At 53.1% G+C, this 16773-nt stretch overlaps 1 protein-coding gene across 1 annotated transcript in view; it reads right to left on the reverse strand.

The window, feature by feature from the left end:
• CFAP46 (cilia and flagella associated protein 46) overlaps positions 1–16773 on the reverse strand; it is a 128339-nt gene that overhangs the window by 14345 nt on the left and 97221 nt on the right. The window contains 7 exon segments of the mRNA NM_001190957.3: positions 4797–4964; positions 5508–5590; positions 6116–6237; positions 6705–6835; positions 7698–7774; positions 8364–8461; positions 16507–16677. Of these exon segments, the coding sequence (NP_001177886.3) occupies positions 4797–4964; positions 5508–5590; positions 6116–6237; positions 6705–6835; positions 7698–7774; positions 8364–8461; positions 16507–16677 (850 nt within the window).

Consider the following 16773-nt stretch of genomic DNA (forward strand, 5'->3'; position numbering starts at 1 on the left):
TCTGGTGAAGTATCTGTTCAAATCTTTTATAGGGTTGTTTTTTTCTTATTCAGTTTTGAGAGTTCTTTATATAGTCTAAATTTGTTACTATTATCAGATTCTTCCAGTCTTAGTGTAACTTTTCATTTTCTTAACAATATCCTTCAAAGAGTGGAAATTCTTAAATTTGCTGAAAGTCACACAGATTTTCCTCAGTGTTTTCTGCTAGAAATGTGAGCGTCTTTGGTCTCGGATCCATTTTGAGTTGATTTTCATGCGTGGTGTGCGGCCTCGTTTTTGTTGTGTTTTGTTTTACAAACGCCCAGGGACTGCAGCCACTCAGGGAGATGCCCTTCCTCCGCTCAGCATCATCGTCTCCGCCAGCCACCACCCGGCTGTGCACCTGTGGTGCGCTTCTGGTTCCCCACCCCGTCCCACGGGTCTACACGGCTGCCGTCGTGTCTGTGCTCCACTGTGTCAACACTGCGCCCGTGTGATGGGCTCCTGACATCAGGTGGCATGTGCCCTCCTATTTTGGCTACTTTAGGTCCTTTACATTTTTATATAACTTTTAGAATAAACTTGTTAAATTCTACAAAAAAAAAAAAACAAAAAAAAAAAAACACCTGTGGAGATTTTGACTAGAGTTGTGTGGAATCTACAGATTACTTTAGGACAAGTTGACACCTTGGCAATATTGGGCCTTCTCATCTAAAAGCCTGATGCTTCTCTCCATTTGTTTAGTTCTTTTATCTCTCCCAGCAATGTTTTATAGTATGAGTGTACAAAGTCTTGCACCTTTTGTCAAATGTATCCCTAAGTATTTCCCGGCTTGGAAGCTATTGTCAATGGTAGTGTTTTAAGTTTCAATTTCTGATAGTTAGTTATATAGAAATGCAATTGGTTTTTGGACCTTGACTTTTGTATCCTTCAACCTTGCCAAAATCACTCACTAGATCACACTTTCTACACAGATGATGAGACCACCCGCAGAGAAGAACTATCTAGATGCTTTTCCTCTCCAGCACGGTGCTGACACTGCAGTGGGTGGCCCTGCCTGGCTGCTGGCCTTGGGGGACGGCCTCAGCCTCCTGCTGACCTGCGACACTCAGGGACAGCTGTTCTGCAGGTGTCCTTTGCCTTCCCCTCCTCGTTTTCTAAGAGCTCATATTCGGAGTGGATGTTGGGTTTTGTCAAATGCTTTTCTGCATCTATTGCAATCATCGGATAGTCTTTATTTTTTAGCTTATGGATATGGTGAATCACATTGGCTGATTTTTCAAATATTAAATGACCTTTGTATTCCTGGGTTAAAATCCACGTGGACATAATATAAACCCTTGTAACGTTTTGCTCCATTTCCTAACATTTCGTTAAGAATGTTATTAGCATCTATATTCATGAGGCATATTGGTCCTTTTTTTTAAACCTCCTAATGTCTTTCTCTGGGTTTGTGTCCGGATAATGCCAGCCTCAGAAAATCAGCTGGGAAGTAGCGTCTCTCCTCTTTAATTGCTGTGGGAGGATGTGTGTGGAAATCCTCTGGGTGTAGAGGTTTTTTCTTTGGGGGAAGATTTTAAACTAAACTGTCTATTACCTTAATAGATACAGGCCTATCCAGACCATCCCTTTCTGCTAGAGTGATTATGCAAGCTTGGGTCTTTCGAGGAACTTGTCCATTTCATGTAGGTTGTTAAATTTATTGACACGGCTTTATTCATTATTTACTTTTTATCCTCTCTTGACTCTGTAGTGATGCTCCTTCTATCATTTTTGATATTGATAATTTGTGTCTCTGTCTTTTCCTGATCTGCCTGACCTGACTAGAGGTGTATTAATTTTATTGATTTTTCTCAAAGAACTTGCTTTTGGTTTGTGTTTCTGTTTCCTGTGTCATAGATTTCTGTCCTTTTTTTTTTTTTTTTTTTTTGAGACGGAGTCTCGCTCTGTCGCCCAGGCTGGAGTGCAGTGGCGCGATCTCTGCTCACTGCAAGCTCCGCCTCCCGGGTTCACGCCATTCTCCTGCCTCAGCCTCCCGAGTAGCTGGGACTACAGGTGCCCACAACCGTGCCCGGCTAATTTTTTGTATTTTTAGTAGAGACGGGGTTTCACCGTGGTCTCGATCTCCTGACCTTGTGATCTGCCTGCCTCGGCCTCCCAAAGCGCTGGGATTACAGGCGTGAGCCACCGCGCCCGGCCAGATTTCTGTTCTTATGTTCATCATCCTTGATTATGTTTGTGTTAAATTTGTTCTTCTTTTCCTAATTTTTGAAGATAGAAATAGCGGTCATTGCTCTGTGGCCTTTTTTCTTTCTAATATACATGCTTAGTTCTGTAAATCCCTTCTTGCGCGTCAGCAGCATCCACAAGTAATGATAAATTGTTTTTGTCTTCATTCACAACACAATATTTTCTGAATTTCCCTTTTAATGTCTTCTTTTATCCACGGGTATTTAAGAAGTATGTTTAGTTTCCAAGTGTTTGGGGTTTTCCAGGCATGATTTCTGTTATTAAGTTCTAATTTAACTCCACTGTGGTCAGAGAACCTACTGTGGGTAATTTGGACCCTTTAATATTTTTGTGGCTTGTTTTATGCTCAACTTAGGGTATATCTCGTCAAATGTTCCGTGTGTGTGTGTGAAAAAAGTGTACATTCTTCTGCCGTGGGGGGAATGTCACATAAACGTCCGTGAGATGAGGCTGCCTGGCATGTTTAATCCTCCACACCCTACTGATTCGATGCATATTTGCTCCATCACTGTTGAGAAAGGGACGTTGACCTCCCCAGCCATCCCTAGGTGCGTCTTGACTGTTCTGTGGCTCTGTGGGTTTTGTCTCGTGTATTTTGCCGCGATGTTAATCAATGTACAGACATTTAGGTTTCACACCCTCTTCATGAATTAGCCTCCTCCTCTTTACGGAACGGCCCGCTGTAGCTCTGGTCACACTCCCAGGATGAACTCCACCTTTTTCTGATTTAATCTCACCATGCCAACCTTCTTTGGATACTAAGAGATATGGTTTTTCCATCCTTTCTTTTTAACTCACCATTTTCTTTTCATTTAAAGTGGGTTTCTTGGAGGAAGCGTATTATGAATGCTGAATTTTCATTTAATCAGATGATCTTTTTCTTTTAGTTGGGGGTGTTTAGACACTTAATGTGATTATGGATATCGTTGGGTTGAAATATACTATCTTGCTATTTCTTTTTTATTTTTCCTATCTGTTCTCTCTTCCCTTTCTTTCTGTGTTTTTTGGATTAAGGGGCTGCTTATGATTCCATTTCATCTTCTTCATTACGTATTTGCTGTAAACTTGGGGGGGTTGTTTGTTTTTCTTGTTTTGTTTTTATTGATTACTTGAGGATGTATAGTTTATAACTTTATCACAGTCTATCTTCAAGTAATGTTATACCACTTTCTCTAGAGGATGGAGCCTTTACATACTTTGCTTCCATTCCCTCCCTCTCATCTTTGGTGCTGTTATTCATTTCACATTTATGTTATAAAACCCCATACCATTATTATTTTCCTTTGCTCTAAACTTTTTGCTCAAAAACATTTTAAAGAGATTTTGAAAATAAAGGAGTTTTAAGTGTTTATCCGTCTTTTCACCATTTTCAGAGCTGCCTCTTTCCCTGGCCTCGCACACAGGCGGCGGCCGTCTTCCTGCCGAGGGCTCTGCAGATCTTGGAGTGGCCGTTCCTTGCAGCTCTCTCCTTCCGGGCGTCCCGCCCTGCACGTTGCAGCTGTCGGTTTCCCCAGACTCCAAACTGCCTGTCCTCAACTTGGGGAGACCCCTGGGCTCTTCCCGCCCCCCCCCCAACAATGTTGTGACCTGGAAACTCCCCAGGGAGTAAGAGCCGGGGGGCGGGGGGGCCGCCGTGGCACTCACCAGCCAACCCCTCTTTCAAGGATCCCTGTCCTGCGCGACGGGCCGGTCAGTGTTTGAAACCCTCATTTCATGTGTTTTTCTCTGGTTTACAGTTGTCTCAGCTGGAAGGACAAATCTGGTCCTTGTTACTTCATCTGAGATGGAAGCAAAAGTCCAATCTATTTATTTTTAATTTTGATATTGAAGTGCCACATACATGCAGAAAACTGCACATACCACAAGTGTAGGGCTTGGGGAAGTTTCACAAACCGGGCACGTCTGCACAGCCAGCACTCAGTCACAGAATGCGGTCACCCCCGAATCCCAGCCGAGGCCAGGGCTTCCGTGCTCTCTCTCATTGCTCTCCACAGTCTGATCCGCGCTCTCCCTCATTGCTCTCCACAGTCTGATCCGCGCTCTCCCTCATTGCTCTCCACAGTCTGAGTGATTAACGGAGAGGCTGGCTGTTCACTACACATCTGGTCTCTTCCTTTGAACAGATGTTTGTTGGGGCAAGAATGGCATTAAGTTCGTCTTCCCTGTGTGTTGACACCAGGATACTGGCACATAGCAGATATTTTATAAGTAGTTTTGAGTGTTTATATATATACATACATATTTTATTTTTGACAGGGTCTCACTCTGTTGCCCAGGCTGCAGTGCAGTGGTGCCATCTCAGCTCCCAGCCTCCTGAGTGGCTGGGACCACAGGTGCACGCCACCATGCCCGGCTAATTTTAAAATTTCTTGTAGAGATGCACTCTCGCCATGTTGCCCAGATTGGTGAGTGTTTATATCCTATAAATATCTTTGAGTGAATAAATGCCTAGAAAAATGTTGCAACATTTGATGATTATTTTTTGATAGGAGCTAACATTGTTTCATCTGAAAAATAAATATCTCCATTTTAAAATTAGACATAAGGTGGCTAAGGGCAGTCCCTACCTGGCTCTTCTTTATGGAGGCGATTCCACAACATTTGAAGAGAAAATTCTCGTGACACAGAGGAAATTGTCCCTTCATCAAACACAGAGAGGCCTTCCAGTGGCAGCTCCAGGAGATGTCTGTCTGCGACCAGGATGATCTTATCCACAATCTCGGGCTGGACTGTGTCTGGGAAACAGCCGTGCAGGGAGATCAGCTCCTGAAGACGGGACCCCTCCCACGGGGCCGCAAGGCTCCGTCTCCTGACTTGGCTGCTGGGCGCTGGGAAAGGCTGGCAGCCCGCCTTGACTCCACGCCACCTTCTCCTCCAGATGCCCCAGAACGGGGTGAGGAACCGCCTCCCATCACGCCTGTCCCTCCACACGATTCGTTTTGTTAGCAAGCACGCGTGGTGTGGCGGGGCTGCCGATCCACCACGCAAGGGAGCTGTGCTGGGTTCCGTGGTGCTCTCAGGGGGCTTGGCACAGAGCCTCCTACCCGGAGCCTCCTATCCGGAGAGGCACGGACCCTCCGACCCAGTCCGTGGCTGTGCACAGAACCTTCCAGGGACCCCATGCGCAGGGAGGCCTCAGAGGGAGGGGCTGCAGGGCTTGTGGGGCTCCTGGGCTCCTGACCCCCCTTGGCGTTCCTGGATGGGTGGGTGGATCCCGACCCCACCTCTCCTGGCGGGACCAGCTCCCCGCGCTGAGTGGCCGTGCCCGCCCCACTCACTGTGTTGTCCTGTGGACATTTTCCTCTCCTTGTCTTTGCCCTTCGACTTCCCTGAATCAGCAACGACCACGGGCATCTGCACTCTGAAAGTCAGGTGATATATTCGAAAACAGACAGATAACAAACACTTGGAATATAGGCGACCCCTCCTCAGCCTGTTTCACTCTAAGGCAGCAGCGCCACGAATCCCCACGCTCACTTCTGGGATGGTCCCACTGAGGTGGGGCTGGGATGAGCCACAGGATTTCGGGATCATCTCTGATCCACCAGCCGAGCTAAACGGTGCCAGGTGTCTGTCCCCTCTGCCTTCCTTCCCACCCCAAATCAAAGGAGCCCGGGCGGTCCCTCGGAGGTGCTTGCCGTCCCACCCCACGCTTGGGCCGGGGGCTGGAGGGGCCGTGGGGAGTGGGCAGTGGGCAGTTCTCCTCCAGGCAGGAATGGAGGCAGATCCAGGAAGAACTGCTTCCTGGGAGCAGGCGGGCGGCACGGAGTCTGGAACAAAGGTGGCCGAGAAGGCACAGCAAGCACACGTGGTTGGCCACGGCACTGGACACACGTGTCCATGCATGAGCGTGGTGGGGAGCCGGCGGCAACGTCATCCCTGGTACCTGGCCTCGGAGAGGCTGAGCAGGGGGAAGAGCGGCTGCAGAAGCTCCTCCAGGGGCCCCAGGATGCTGCTGAGCCTCTGCACAGGCCACTCCTTCTCTTCCACCTGGAGGCCTTCTGGCTCCTACTCAACCCAAACAAGAGGCCCCCATAGCAAAGAGGGTGCATGGCCCAGACCCCACGAGGGCCAGGCCCCTGCGGAAAGGCCGAGCTCCTGCCCCTTCTGCGAACAGCGTGGTGGACAAGGGCGCCCGGCTCGGTGATGAGGGCCCCACAGCACCTGGCCCGTCCTCTGGAGGGTCACCCTGAGACCCCAGCCCCCACCCATCTCCTCTGCCCGCACCACAGAGGGTCCCTCCTCTTTGTCTGCACTTCAGGGATCAGGCAGGGCCAAGGAGTCCAAGGAGTGAGTTCTCCCCCGACATGGAACTTGGCCTGGGAGTTGGGCAGTGCCTGGGTGTCGGGATGGCCCAAGCCCTTCAGCAGCCTGGCCTAGTGCCCCGCCCCTCCCCCGACCTTGCTGGGGTCCTGGCTCTCAGGGATGGGGGCAGAGGGTCCTGGCAGGGTGGCTTGGAGTCTGGAGGGCCTCACCGAGCCTGCATTCAGGGCCATGTCCTCGCTGTACACCTGGGCCTGGGTCTGCTTCCGGAACTGCTGGGCACAGGCCAGCAGGTGGGAGAAGGCGGTGGGACTCACGGCCAGACGCATCACCTTGCAGAAGCCTGCGGGAACGTGGACACACCCTCTGTTGCTGCCCAGGCCTGCGGACGGCAGCTGGACCGTGCGTGGTGGGCAATGGGAAAAGGGCTGCTGTCTCGCAGGAAAGGCTGCATGGGTGGAAGTCCCTCCCGCCGTGTGGGGTCCCCTGTCCGCACGCTGTGGAGCGGCTGCCGCATCATTGTGCAGCCAGCAGATGCGCCTCCTGGGCCCCGGGGAAGCACACGCCCCATCTACATCTGTTTCCAGAATGTCACAGGCTCTACAGACCCCTCCATCCCTGTGGGTGGAGGGCGGGGAGAGGCCACGCTTCCGGGACCCCAGGGGCTCCCTGCTGGGCCTTCAGTTTCTGAAAGGGAAGGGCCCTTGTGCAGGGAGCTCTGCGGCACAGTGAGCATCAGTGCTCCTCCCGCCCCTGGTCCCGCCCCTGGTCCCGCCCCTGCTCCCGCCCCTGCTCCCATCCCGCCCCCACGCTCCCCTCCCCCCTCCGCTCCCCTCCCCCCTCCGCTCCCCTCCCCCCTCCGCTCCCCTCCCCCCTCCGCTCCCCTCTCCCCTCCGCTCCCCTCCCTCCTCTGCTTCCCTCCCCCCTCCGCTTCCCTCCTGCCCACCTCCCCTCCCTCACCGTTCCCCTCCCCCATGCTCCCCTCCTGCCCCACTCCCCTCCCCCCTCTCCCATCCCTGCTCCGCGCCACCTCTCACCCCTGCTCCCACCCCTGCTCCCACCTCCCTCCCCCTCCCCCTCCCCCCTGCTCCCCTCCCCCCTCTTTTGCTCCCCCCTCCTGCCCCCGTTCCCCTCCCCACTCTCGCCCCTGCTCCCCGCACCCTCCCACTCCTCCTCCCCCCTCCCCGCCAAGCAGCCCTGCTCACCTCCCACCGGCTGCACCTTTCCTTTGGCTGCAGTAATGAACTTGGGTTTCTCATAGGCAGCACCGTATAGACAGGACCTGCTGGCAGGATGCGGGCCAGGGTCGCAGGCAAGCCACGATGGAGACACACCTCACAGCCCAGCTCCAGTGACCTCAGAGGAGCCCAGTGAGGCCCACTCTGCAGACCACGCACCCCCAGCAGGGCCCTCCCCGTCTGTGCCTCCAGGGGCACAGCTGGGTGTGCATGGCCAGTCAGGACCTGGACTGAGAACAGGCTGGGTCATGCACCGGGCAACTGGCCACAGCCAGTGACTTCTGTGGTCACTGCCAGAGGCACCGCCGGCTGGCTGCAGGCCAGTGGGAGCAGGAGAGGGCAGCCATCCTCTCCACTCCGCTGTCACAGTGACCTTCAAGTCAGGACACCCAGACCAGACACAAAGGCCCTGTACGGGAGACAGGTCGCAGGAGGGGGTGTACCGCGCCCCTGGACCGCCCCCGCCCTGTGTCATTGGTAGCTGGTGTCCGTCCGGCACCTTCTCAGGACCGGCTGGAGTCCCAGGCCTCCCTGGGGTGGGGCTGAGGTGTGGGCAGCCCACGGCTGGGTCTCTGCCTCCCTGAGGCCTCTCAGTGGGCTGGGGACGACCTCAACAGGAACGAGCGTCTTTACCTGTCCCGTGAGAGGTGCAGAAAGAGGACCCGAAAGGTAGGAGGCATCTCATTCAAGAGGTTAAAGTGCTGTTCAGTGACGCAGAGATTTTGCCAAGCCTGAGTGGTGAAAAACGGCTCTCAGGGGACGCATTTAGGACGAAGGGACGTCGCTGTGCTGTTCCCTCGTTTCCAGGAGACCTCGCGGCAGAGCCAGAGTGGGGCTTTGTGCCTTTCCTGCCCCGGGCTGGGGCCTTCGGGGTTCGGGGGGCCCTGCTGGGAGTGACTCGGGGATGGCACCAGGGGGCAGCAGAGGCACGCACGAGTCACTGGCGGCCCCAAAATGTCATTTCTCTCCGGTTGTTAATGTTTAGAAACCTGATTTGCATGACGCGAAGTGCATGTTCGCCAAACCCAAAATAACAAATGGAAAATTCTCCAGCGCCTCCTCCGTGAGTGGTGCCTTTCCCTCCATCTTTCCTCCTGTGTCCTCCGCACCACACATGGAGACATACATGTACAGACACATGGATGCATGCAGACACACGTGTGCACAGACGCACACTCACGCAGACAGGCATGGACACACACACCCGTGCACAGACACACACACACAGACATGCACAGACACACACAGATGCAAGTGTACACGGACCTAGACACACAGACATGCACGGACACAGACACGCACCCATGCACAGAAGCACACACACAGACATGCATGGACACAGACACGCACATGTACACAGACGCACACACTCACGCATACAGGCACGGACACACACGGACACACACGCGTACACAGCGCAGACTCAGAGCCGTGCCCCCACACTCCCCCGGGGAAGGCCCTCTCTTCCTGGCCCAGGGATGCCAGTCAGCTGTGGTCAGGCGGTGCAGGCGGCGTCTCTAGCCCATCCCCTCCTGTGGACTATGAGTCTGTCTAATACCAGACCGGGCACGCGGTTCAGGCTCCTCACCACCAGCAGTGGGCGGCCACCACAGCCCCTGAGGGCCAGCCAGAGGGCTCCTGGAGGCCCGGGCCTCTCCGCAAGGGCAGCCCTCCCTCTGTCGAGCTGTGAGGCTTGTGGTTCTGAGTCATAGCTTCAAGTTTGCACAAACAAAAGCAGTGTTTACAAAACTTATTATCAAAGTAGAATATACAGAAAGTGGTGTAAAAGCCCATGCGTGAAAAGCTTGATGGACTTTTGCAGTGGGCACACCGTGTGGCCAGGCAAAGAGACAGGACATTGCTGGCCAGTGGCCCTCCTCCCCACAAGGGGACCACAGCAGATTCTAGCAGCTCAGGCGGGCTTTTCTGCCGGGCCTCTGGCTTGCGCTGTGGGCTTCACCCAGGTGGAGCGTGGGGCTGACCCTCCTCGCCGCAGACACCGCAGCTGGGAACGCCACAGCTTCTTCATCCCTTCTGTGGCCGAGGGCATCTGGGTGGCTTCCTGTCGTTGGGGGTCATGAGCGATGCTGCTCTCTGGGGACCCCAGCGAAGCATTTCTACCGGGCGCGGAGTCAGGTGTGGACGCGCAGCGTCAGCTACAGCGATTCCGCCAGAACTCTGCCCAGGGGCTGCTGCGCCCAGGGGCGGGCATGAGGCCCAGGGAGCCTCAGCTGCCCCCTTCCCTGTCTCATCTCCACGGCCATGTCCTCCTTTTCCACGGGAGCCCATCTGGTTGGTGTCTGGTTATCTGCGTCCGGCTTCAATTTTGCATTTCCCTGACTAATGAACTTGAGCACCATTAAAATCGTTTATTGGCCACACGAATCCTACTTTTGTGAGATTCCAACCTCATGCCATCTTCTATCAATGTCTCCTTTTCTTATTTAAAAGGGACCCACACCCTCCCCCACGCGGGACGCACGTGTGTCGGGCAACCTAGTGTCAAGGTCTTCTCATTCTCTGTGGCTGCCCCTCGACTCTCGGCAGGGCATTTTTGATGAACAGAACTTCTGAATTTTAGCCCGCGGTCTGATTTGTCATTTTTCCCCTGTACAGCTCCTACCCTGTGTCTCCCGTAGCCACAGGCGAGTGGCGCAGCCCCAGGTCCCCACAAGGGACACAGCCCTGGGCCACCTGCCAGGCCATCTCTGTGGAAAACTATGTTGCTAATAGCTCAGGGGAACCAGGCTAAGACCTCACCAGGGGAGAAAGAGGCTCCGTGAACCCTCGGCCACAGAGAACTGGTGGCTTCACAGCGTGGAGCTTCTCGGCCCGCACTCAGGAAGAGCACCCGAGTTCTTCAGTCTCTTGGTTCTGTATTTTCTTTTCAGTCTTTCTGCATTTTCTTTCTTTTTCTAGTCATTTTGTACTATATTCAATACAAGCACCGATCAGGCGCACATTTCCACTCTTGCGGAAAACTTTTCAACGTTGTACCATAAATACGATGCATACTAGGGCTGTAGAAAGATTCTTCATTGGATTAGGGACATTTGCTTCTATCTCAATTTTAAAAATCATGAGTGGATGTTGGATTATGAAAGATACCTTTTTTGCACCTGTCAAGGCGATCTTACGATTTGTCTCCTTTTCATTCTGTTAACGTGCCCAATGATACTGAACCCCATGGGACACAACCACTTGGCACCAACGTGCACCCTTTGTAACTGCTGAATTTTATTTGCTGTATTCTGTTAGGATTTTTGTGTAATAGTGATGAGTTTTTTATTTGCTGTATTTTGTTAGGATTTTTGTGTAATAGTGATGAGAGAGCTTTTCCTCTCTTGTAGTGTCCCTGCTAAGTTTCCAGTGTCAATGTTCATCTAGCCTCTTAGTAAAAGAGGAAGTTTTTTGCTTTATTTCTATGAGTTTTCAAAGTGGTTATTTCTTCTTTCAGTTTTTGGAAGAATTTACTGGTGAAGCCAGTGGGGTCTGGGTTTTCTTTGTAGCAACATTTTAAATAAAAGATTCGATTTATTTGACAGACATCGAATCATTTGGATTTTCTACGCTTCTGTCGGCTTTGCTGAGCTGTGCTTTTTTGAGGACTTGGTCCGTTTGGGTCCATTGTCGCCTGTATTGGAGTAAGGCTGTAAAGAACTTTCTGTGTGAACTCTCAACATCTGCATCATCTCAGTGATGGGTCTTTTTCTTGCTCACATTGGAAACTTGCCTTTTCCCTTTTTTTCTTGAGCAGGGATTTCTCCATTTCATTGTCTTCTCTTTGGAACCAACTTGTGCCTTGGATTTCCTTTGCTGGTTTTGACTTCGCTGTTTCTTGTGCTGTATTGATTTGTCCTCTTTCATTTTTCTTAGATGTAATTTATTGTTGTTGTCCAGCTTCTCGAAATCAAAGCTTAAATCAAGGTTTTTTCTGGCTTTCTTCTTGTATTCAAGGCTGTATTTTTCCTGTAACCTGTTTGAGCTAAGTCGCATAAATTTTTATTTGTAATATTTCCATTCACTAAGTCAGTTTAAATCTAAGTCAGTTTAAAGTGTTTTCTGAATTCCACTGTGACTTCTTCCTTGACTAATTTGATCATCATAAGTAACTGTTTAATTTCAAGGCGCCCGTGTTTCTCACAGGTCCATTTTTGTTACTGATTTCCCACCTTACGTCACCGAGGTTGGAAAACACGCTCTGAGTGACCTCGGTACTGGGGGTCTCTGCTGTGGCTGTGTGTGTGGCCCAGCAACGGTTGCTTTCAGCCACGTCTGGTGAGGGCCTTCTCGCAGGTGGGGATGCCACAGAGTCCAGGGCGGTGTAGGGCATCCCATGGCGAGGGGCTGAGTGTGCCAGCTCAGGTCTCTCCTCCTTTTCTTATAAAGCCACCAGTCCCGCTCCCAGGATAACCCCTGAATCTAAAACCATTAATTAGATCGACCCATTCATGAGTTTTGGAGGGAACATTCAAACCATAGCATTCTGCCCCCAAGACTCATGTCCTTATCATGTACAAATACATTCCTACAAACCCCGTGCTCCCAAAGTCTTAACTTGTTCCAGCAGCAACTCAAAAGTCAGAGTCTTATCTATGAGCCTGTGAAATCAAAACAAGTTCTCTACTTCCGACATACAGCAGTGGAACCGGTTGAGACGTTCCCACTGGAAAACAGGGGAACAGGCAAAAAGAGAGGAGTGGAGGCTCCAAGCAAGCCCCCACCCCACAGGGCTGACGTGACCCTAAATTCAGTGAATGGGCTCTTCCGACAGCACCTGCTACCTCCGGACACACGGGCTGGGGGTTGGGCCTCCCCGACGGCTTTGCTGGGTGCAGCCCACACGGCTGCTCTTCCAGGTTGGACTCTGGTGCCTGAAGCTTCCCGAGCTGCCAGTGACTCCACAGCTCTGGGGTCCTGGTGGGGGTCCTGTTCCCGTGGCTGCACTAGGCTTTGTTCTGCTGGGCCCTCTGTGGTGGCTCCATCCCTGGGACGAGTCTCTGCCTGGGCCCCCAGACTTTCAATGGCATCCTTTGAAATCTGGATGGAGGCTGCCAAGTCTCCATCTTGCTCTCTGCAAGCTTGCAGAATCAGTGCCACGTGGCCATGGCCAATGCTATGTCCACATCTTGAGCTGTGGAGCTGCCTGAGCCACCGCTGGGGCTGCCATGGACAGCTGCACTGGAATTTAGGGAGCACGGTCCTCAGCAGGCCCGGGGCAGGGAGCCTGTGGAGGGCACCTTTGGCCCATCTGCCAGAACAGTTCTGCCCTCCATGGCCTCCAGGCTGGCAACGGGAGGGCAGCCTTGAAGATCTCTGAAATGCCTTCTGGGTGTTTCTTCCACTGCCTTGAAGAACAGCACCCAGCCCCTTCTCTCTGTATGGACTTTTGGTGAATGGTCAGAGCCTTGGCTCCTCTCCTGGGCACACCTTTCACTCTTTCGTGGCCAGGCTAACAGCTTCCAGATCCTTCCACTCGCTTTTCTTTTGATGATAAATTCCATCTCCGAGTTTTTTTTTCCCTTTTGCAGCTCAGTGTAGTGGCTGGAAGTAGCCACGCAGCAGCCTAATTCTTTGCTGCTTGGATATTTATTCTACCAGATATCCTTGTTCACCACTCTCAAGTTCAGCCTTTGACAAAGCTGTTCCACATGGACAGTTCAGCCAAGGTCTTTGCTAATTTATGACGAGGCTGGCCTTTATTCTAGGTTTTAATACCTTGCTCCGCAGTTCCATCTGAAATCTCATCAGAATGGCCTTTCCGGTCCATATTTCCATCAGCTTCCTGGTCATGACCACTTAACGGATCTCTAAAGAGTTCCAAACTTTCCCTTGTCATTTTGTCTTCCAGGCAGACCCTCACCAGAATCACCCTCAATGATCCATTTACAGACATACCGGGTTTTTAAAAGCCTTCTCCTCCAAATGCTTTCAGCCTCTGCTTATTACTCAGTTCCAAAGCTGCTTCCATATGTTCAAGTATTCATTATTGTCAACCACCCCACTCCTGGTACCAATTTTCTTAGTCCATTTCCATTTGTTTATAACAGAATATCTGAAACTGAATAATTTATAAAGAAAAGGAGACTATTTCTTACAATTCTGGAGGCTGAGAAGTCCAAGGTCAAAGGGCTGCATCTGATGAGGACCTTCTTGCAGGTGGGGTCTCTGTAGAGTCCCGAGGTGGCCCAGGATGCCACACGGTGAGGGGGCTGTGTTAGCCCAGGTCTTTTCCTCTTCTCATAAAGACATCAGCCCACTCCCGTGATAACCATAATCCATTAATTATTAGTCAGCAAACGGGCTGATCCATTCATGAACCCTCATGACCCAGTTACCTCGTACAAGCCCCACCTCTCAATACTGCCACCTTGGGCATTGTTTCAACACGAGGTTCAAGGGGGACAAACGTTCAAATCATAGCATCCTTGCTTTGTCTTTTCCAATTTTCCCCTCAGACGGGGTCTTTTCTTCAGTCTGTTTCTCAGTCACAGATTCAACCTTGGGCTGCATTCACTTTTCCCTGAAACCCCCAAATTGAGCCCTTCATTTAGGAGAGCACATATGGGATGCTGCAGGGGACACTATGTCCTGGAGGCTGCATCCTCTCCAGGCACCACAAGACCACAGCTGATTTCACTGCCTTCCAGAAGCTTCCAGGGAACAACCCTAAGGCCCAGGACCTGGTGGGCGTTCCCACGGTGCCCTGGGGCTGCTCCTGGTGGGTGTTCCCAGGGTGCCGTGGGGCTCTGCTCTCAGTGGGTGTTCCCAGGGCGCCGTGGGGCTCTGGTCTCGGTGGGCGTTCCCAGGGCGCTGTAAGGCTCTGGTCTCAGTGGGCGGTCCCAGGGCGCCGCAGGGCTCTGGTCTCGGTGGGTGGTCCCAGGGCGCCGTGGGGCTGCTCCCACCTGCAGCACAGTGACCTCTCCCCTCCTGGCTCCAGGCTTGCTCCTTCTCCTCCTCGCAGAGCCTCTGTTGACACCAGTCCCAGCCGATCTCCGAATTGCCCAGTGGCCCCGGGATGGAGAGTGAGGGTTGACTCACTGCAGCAGATGCTCTCAGTGCAAAAATTTTAGTTTAGCAAGTTCTCATTGCTTCCATGGCTGATAACTTTACAAATATGAGGCTCCACCATTCACCGGCCTTTCCCGAGGATGCTCCAGTGGGCCTGCTGTGGCCTGTGACGTTCCCCAGCCAGACTGCAATGAGTCTGTGCCTGGCTGAGAGTCGGTGCAGCTTTTCCATGAGAATTCATGCAACAGCAGGGCCTGAGGAGTGGTGACCCCCATCATGGTGACTGACGGCTCCCACGTGCCAAGCCCCAGGCCAGCTCCTGGCCCTGCACACAGTCCTGCATACACACTGGTGTCCTTGGTCCCCAAAGCTCCTATGGGGTGAGCTCTGCCTGGTCTGCAGCCATGGGGGAGGAAAAGCCATGACTCCCATGCCCAGCTTACCCACAGCAGGTGCTCTGGTGCCAGCCTGGCAGCTCACTCCTCACCTGTCCAGTAAGTGCTGCCTGGGGCAGCCCATTTTTTTTTAGATGGGGTCTCACTATGTTGGTCAGACTAGGCGTCAGTGGCTATTCACAGGCACTATCATGGCTCACTGCAGCCTCGAACTCCTGGGCTCAAGTGATTCTCCCGCCTCAGCCTCCTGAGTAGCTGGGACTATAGGTGCATGCCCCCATGCCCAGTTTAGACCACAGGCACGCACCCCTGCACCCAGCTTAGACCACAAGTGCCACCCACATGCCCAGCTTGGACCACAGGCACCCCCAACACCTGGCTTAGCCCATTTTCCTTCCTGCTTGCCATGCACACCCTCGTGGACCCAGCTCAGCTCCGGCAGGGCCATGTGCATCAGCGTCTTCCTCCAGACACAGGGCCAGCCCGTGCCACCTTCTCCTGTCCTCGGGCCTGGGCTGGGCCTGCAGGCCTCTTACCTCTGCCCTCCATCCTCTCAGCTTCAGAAGGACGGCAGCTTTCCAGGTTTCAACCTGTGGGTTGAGTCACTGGTTCTCACCCGGGGCTGTGTTGTTCCCACTGGCGATGTCTGCAGACATCTCTGGATGCCACAATGGCAGGGGTGCTCCTGCCACCCAGTGGCGGATGCTGCCCCCATCCCACCCTCACCAGCAAAGCACTGTCTGCCAAACAGCCCTGGACAAGTGGATATTTGGTCAGGTCCACCCCAGCGAGAGGACCAGGGAGGCAGCCACGCAGCCAAAGGAGGGAGGGGCCCCATCAGGCCACACTTGTCTGTTTCCCACAATTCAAGAAATGTCATCGCCTTTTTTCTTTAAATACTGCCATTCGCACCTGCTAATCCAAAGAAAAGGTGCCATTAGCTATCGTGCTCTACAAGAATGTTTCTCAAGATTAAACCCTCAGACCTGACCAAGGTGTAAAATATTTCCTTAAACAGAGGCAGGGAACATGCAGCTCTGATCCACATGAGGCCCACGGGGCACTGCTGGCCCGTCTGCTGGTCAGCTCTTGGCTGCAGGCCTGGCTGTGTGTTTGTAGTTGTGACCTCGCCAACCTCACCGCACCCACCAGGTGGGCCGTTACTACCCCCACAAGGGCCAGGGGGACACTGAGGCTTGGAGAGGCCGGGCGACCCAGGCGCACATGGCTGGGGGCACGGGGAGGGATGGCTTATGAGCTGGGGGGTGAGCAAGGCTGCCCTCGCTCAGGCGTGGGACTGTGCGGCTGTGGTGTCTGTCCACAGAGCTCCAGAGCCAGGGGCAGGTTCAGCGGCATCCCTGCCCGCTTACCTTGGACACGGCAGCCAGCCTCTGCTCCACACTGGCACCCAGGCTGGTGGTGGTCCTGTCTTGGCACCGGAGCCGGTGCTGTAGCTGCAGCAGGGCCGCCAGCTGTGAGCTGCTGGTGTTGGCCGTGGCTGCAAGCAGGACATCCCTCATTGTCTCCGAGGCCGAGCAGCTCTGAAAGGGAGCAGGGGAGGTATGACAGGGGCCCAAGGCCTGGGCGGGGAGGCCTTGCACCCTGCGAAGGGCGTGCAGTGGCTGCAGCCTGGGAGC

This window comes from Macaca mulatta, chromosome 9 (assembly GCF_049350105.2).
Source record: "Macaca mulatta isolate MMU2019108-1 chromosome 9, T2T-MMU8v2.0, whole genome shotgun sequence".
Classification (NCBI taxonomy): domain Eukaryota; kingdom Metazoa; phylum Chordata; class Mammalia; order Primates; family Cercopithecidae; genus Macaca; species Macaca mulatta.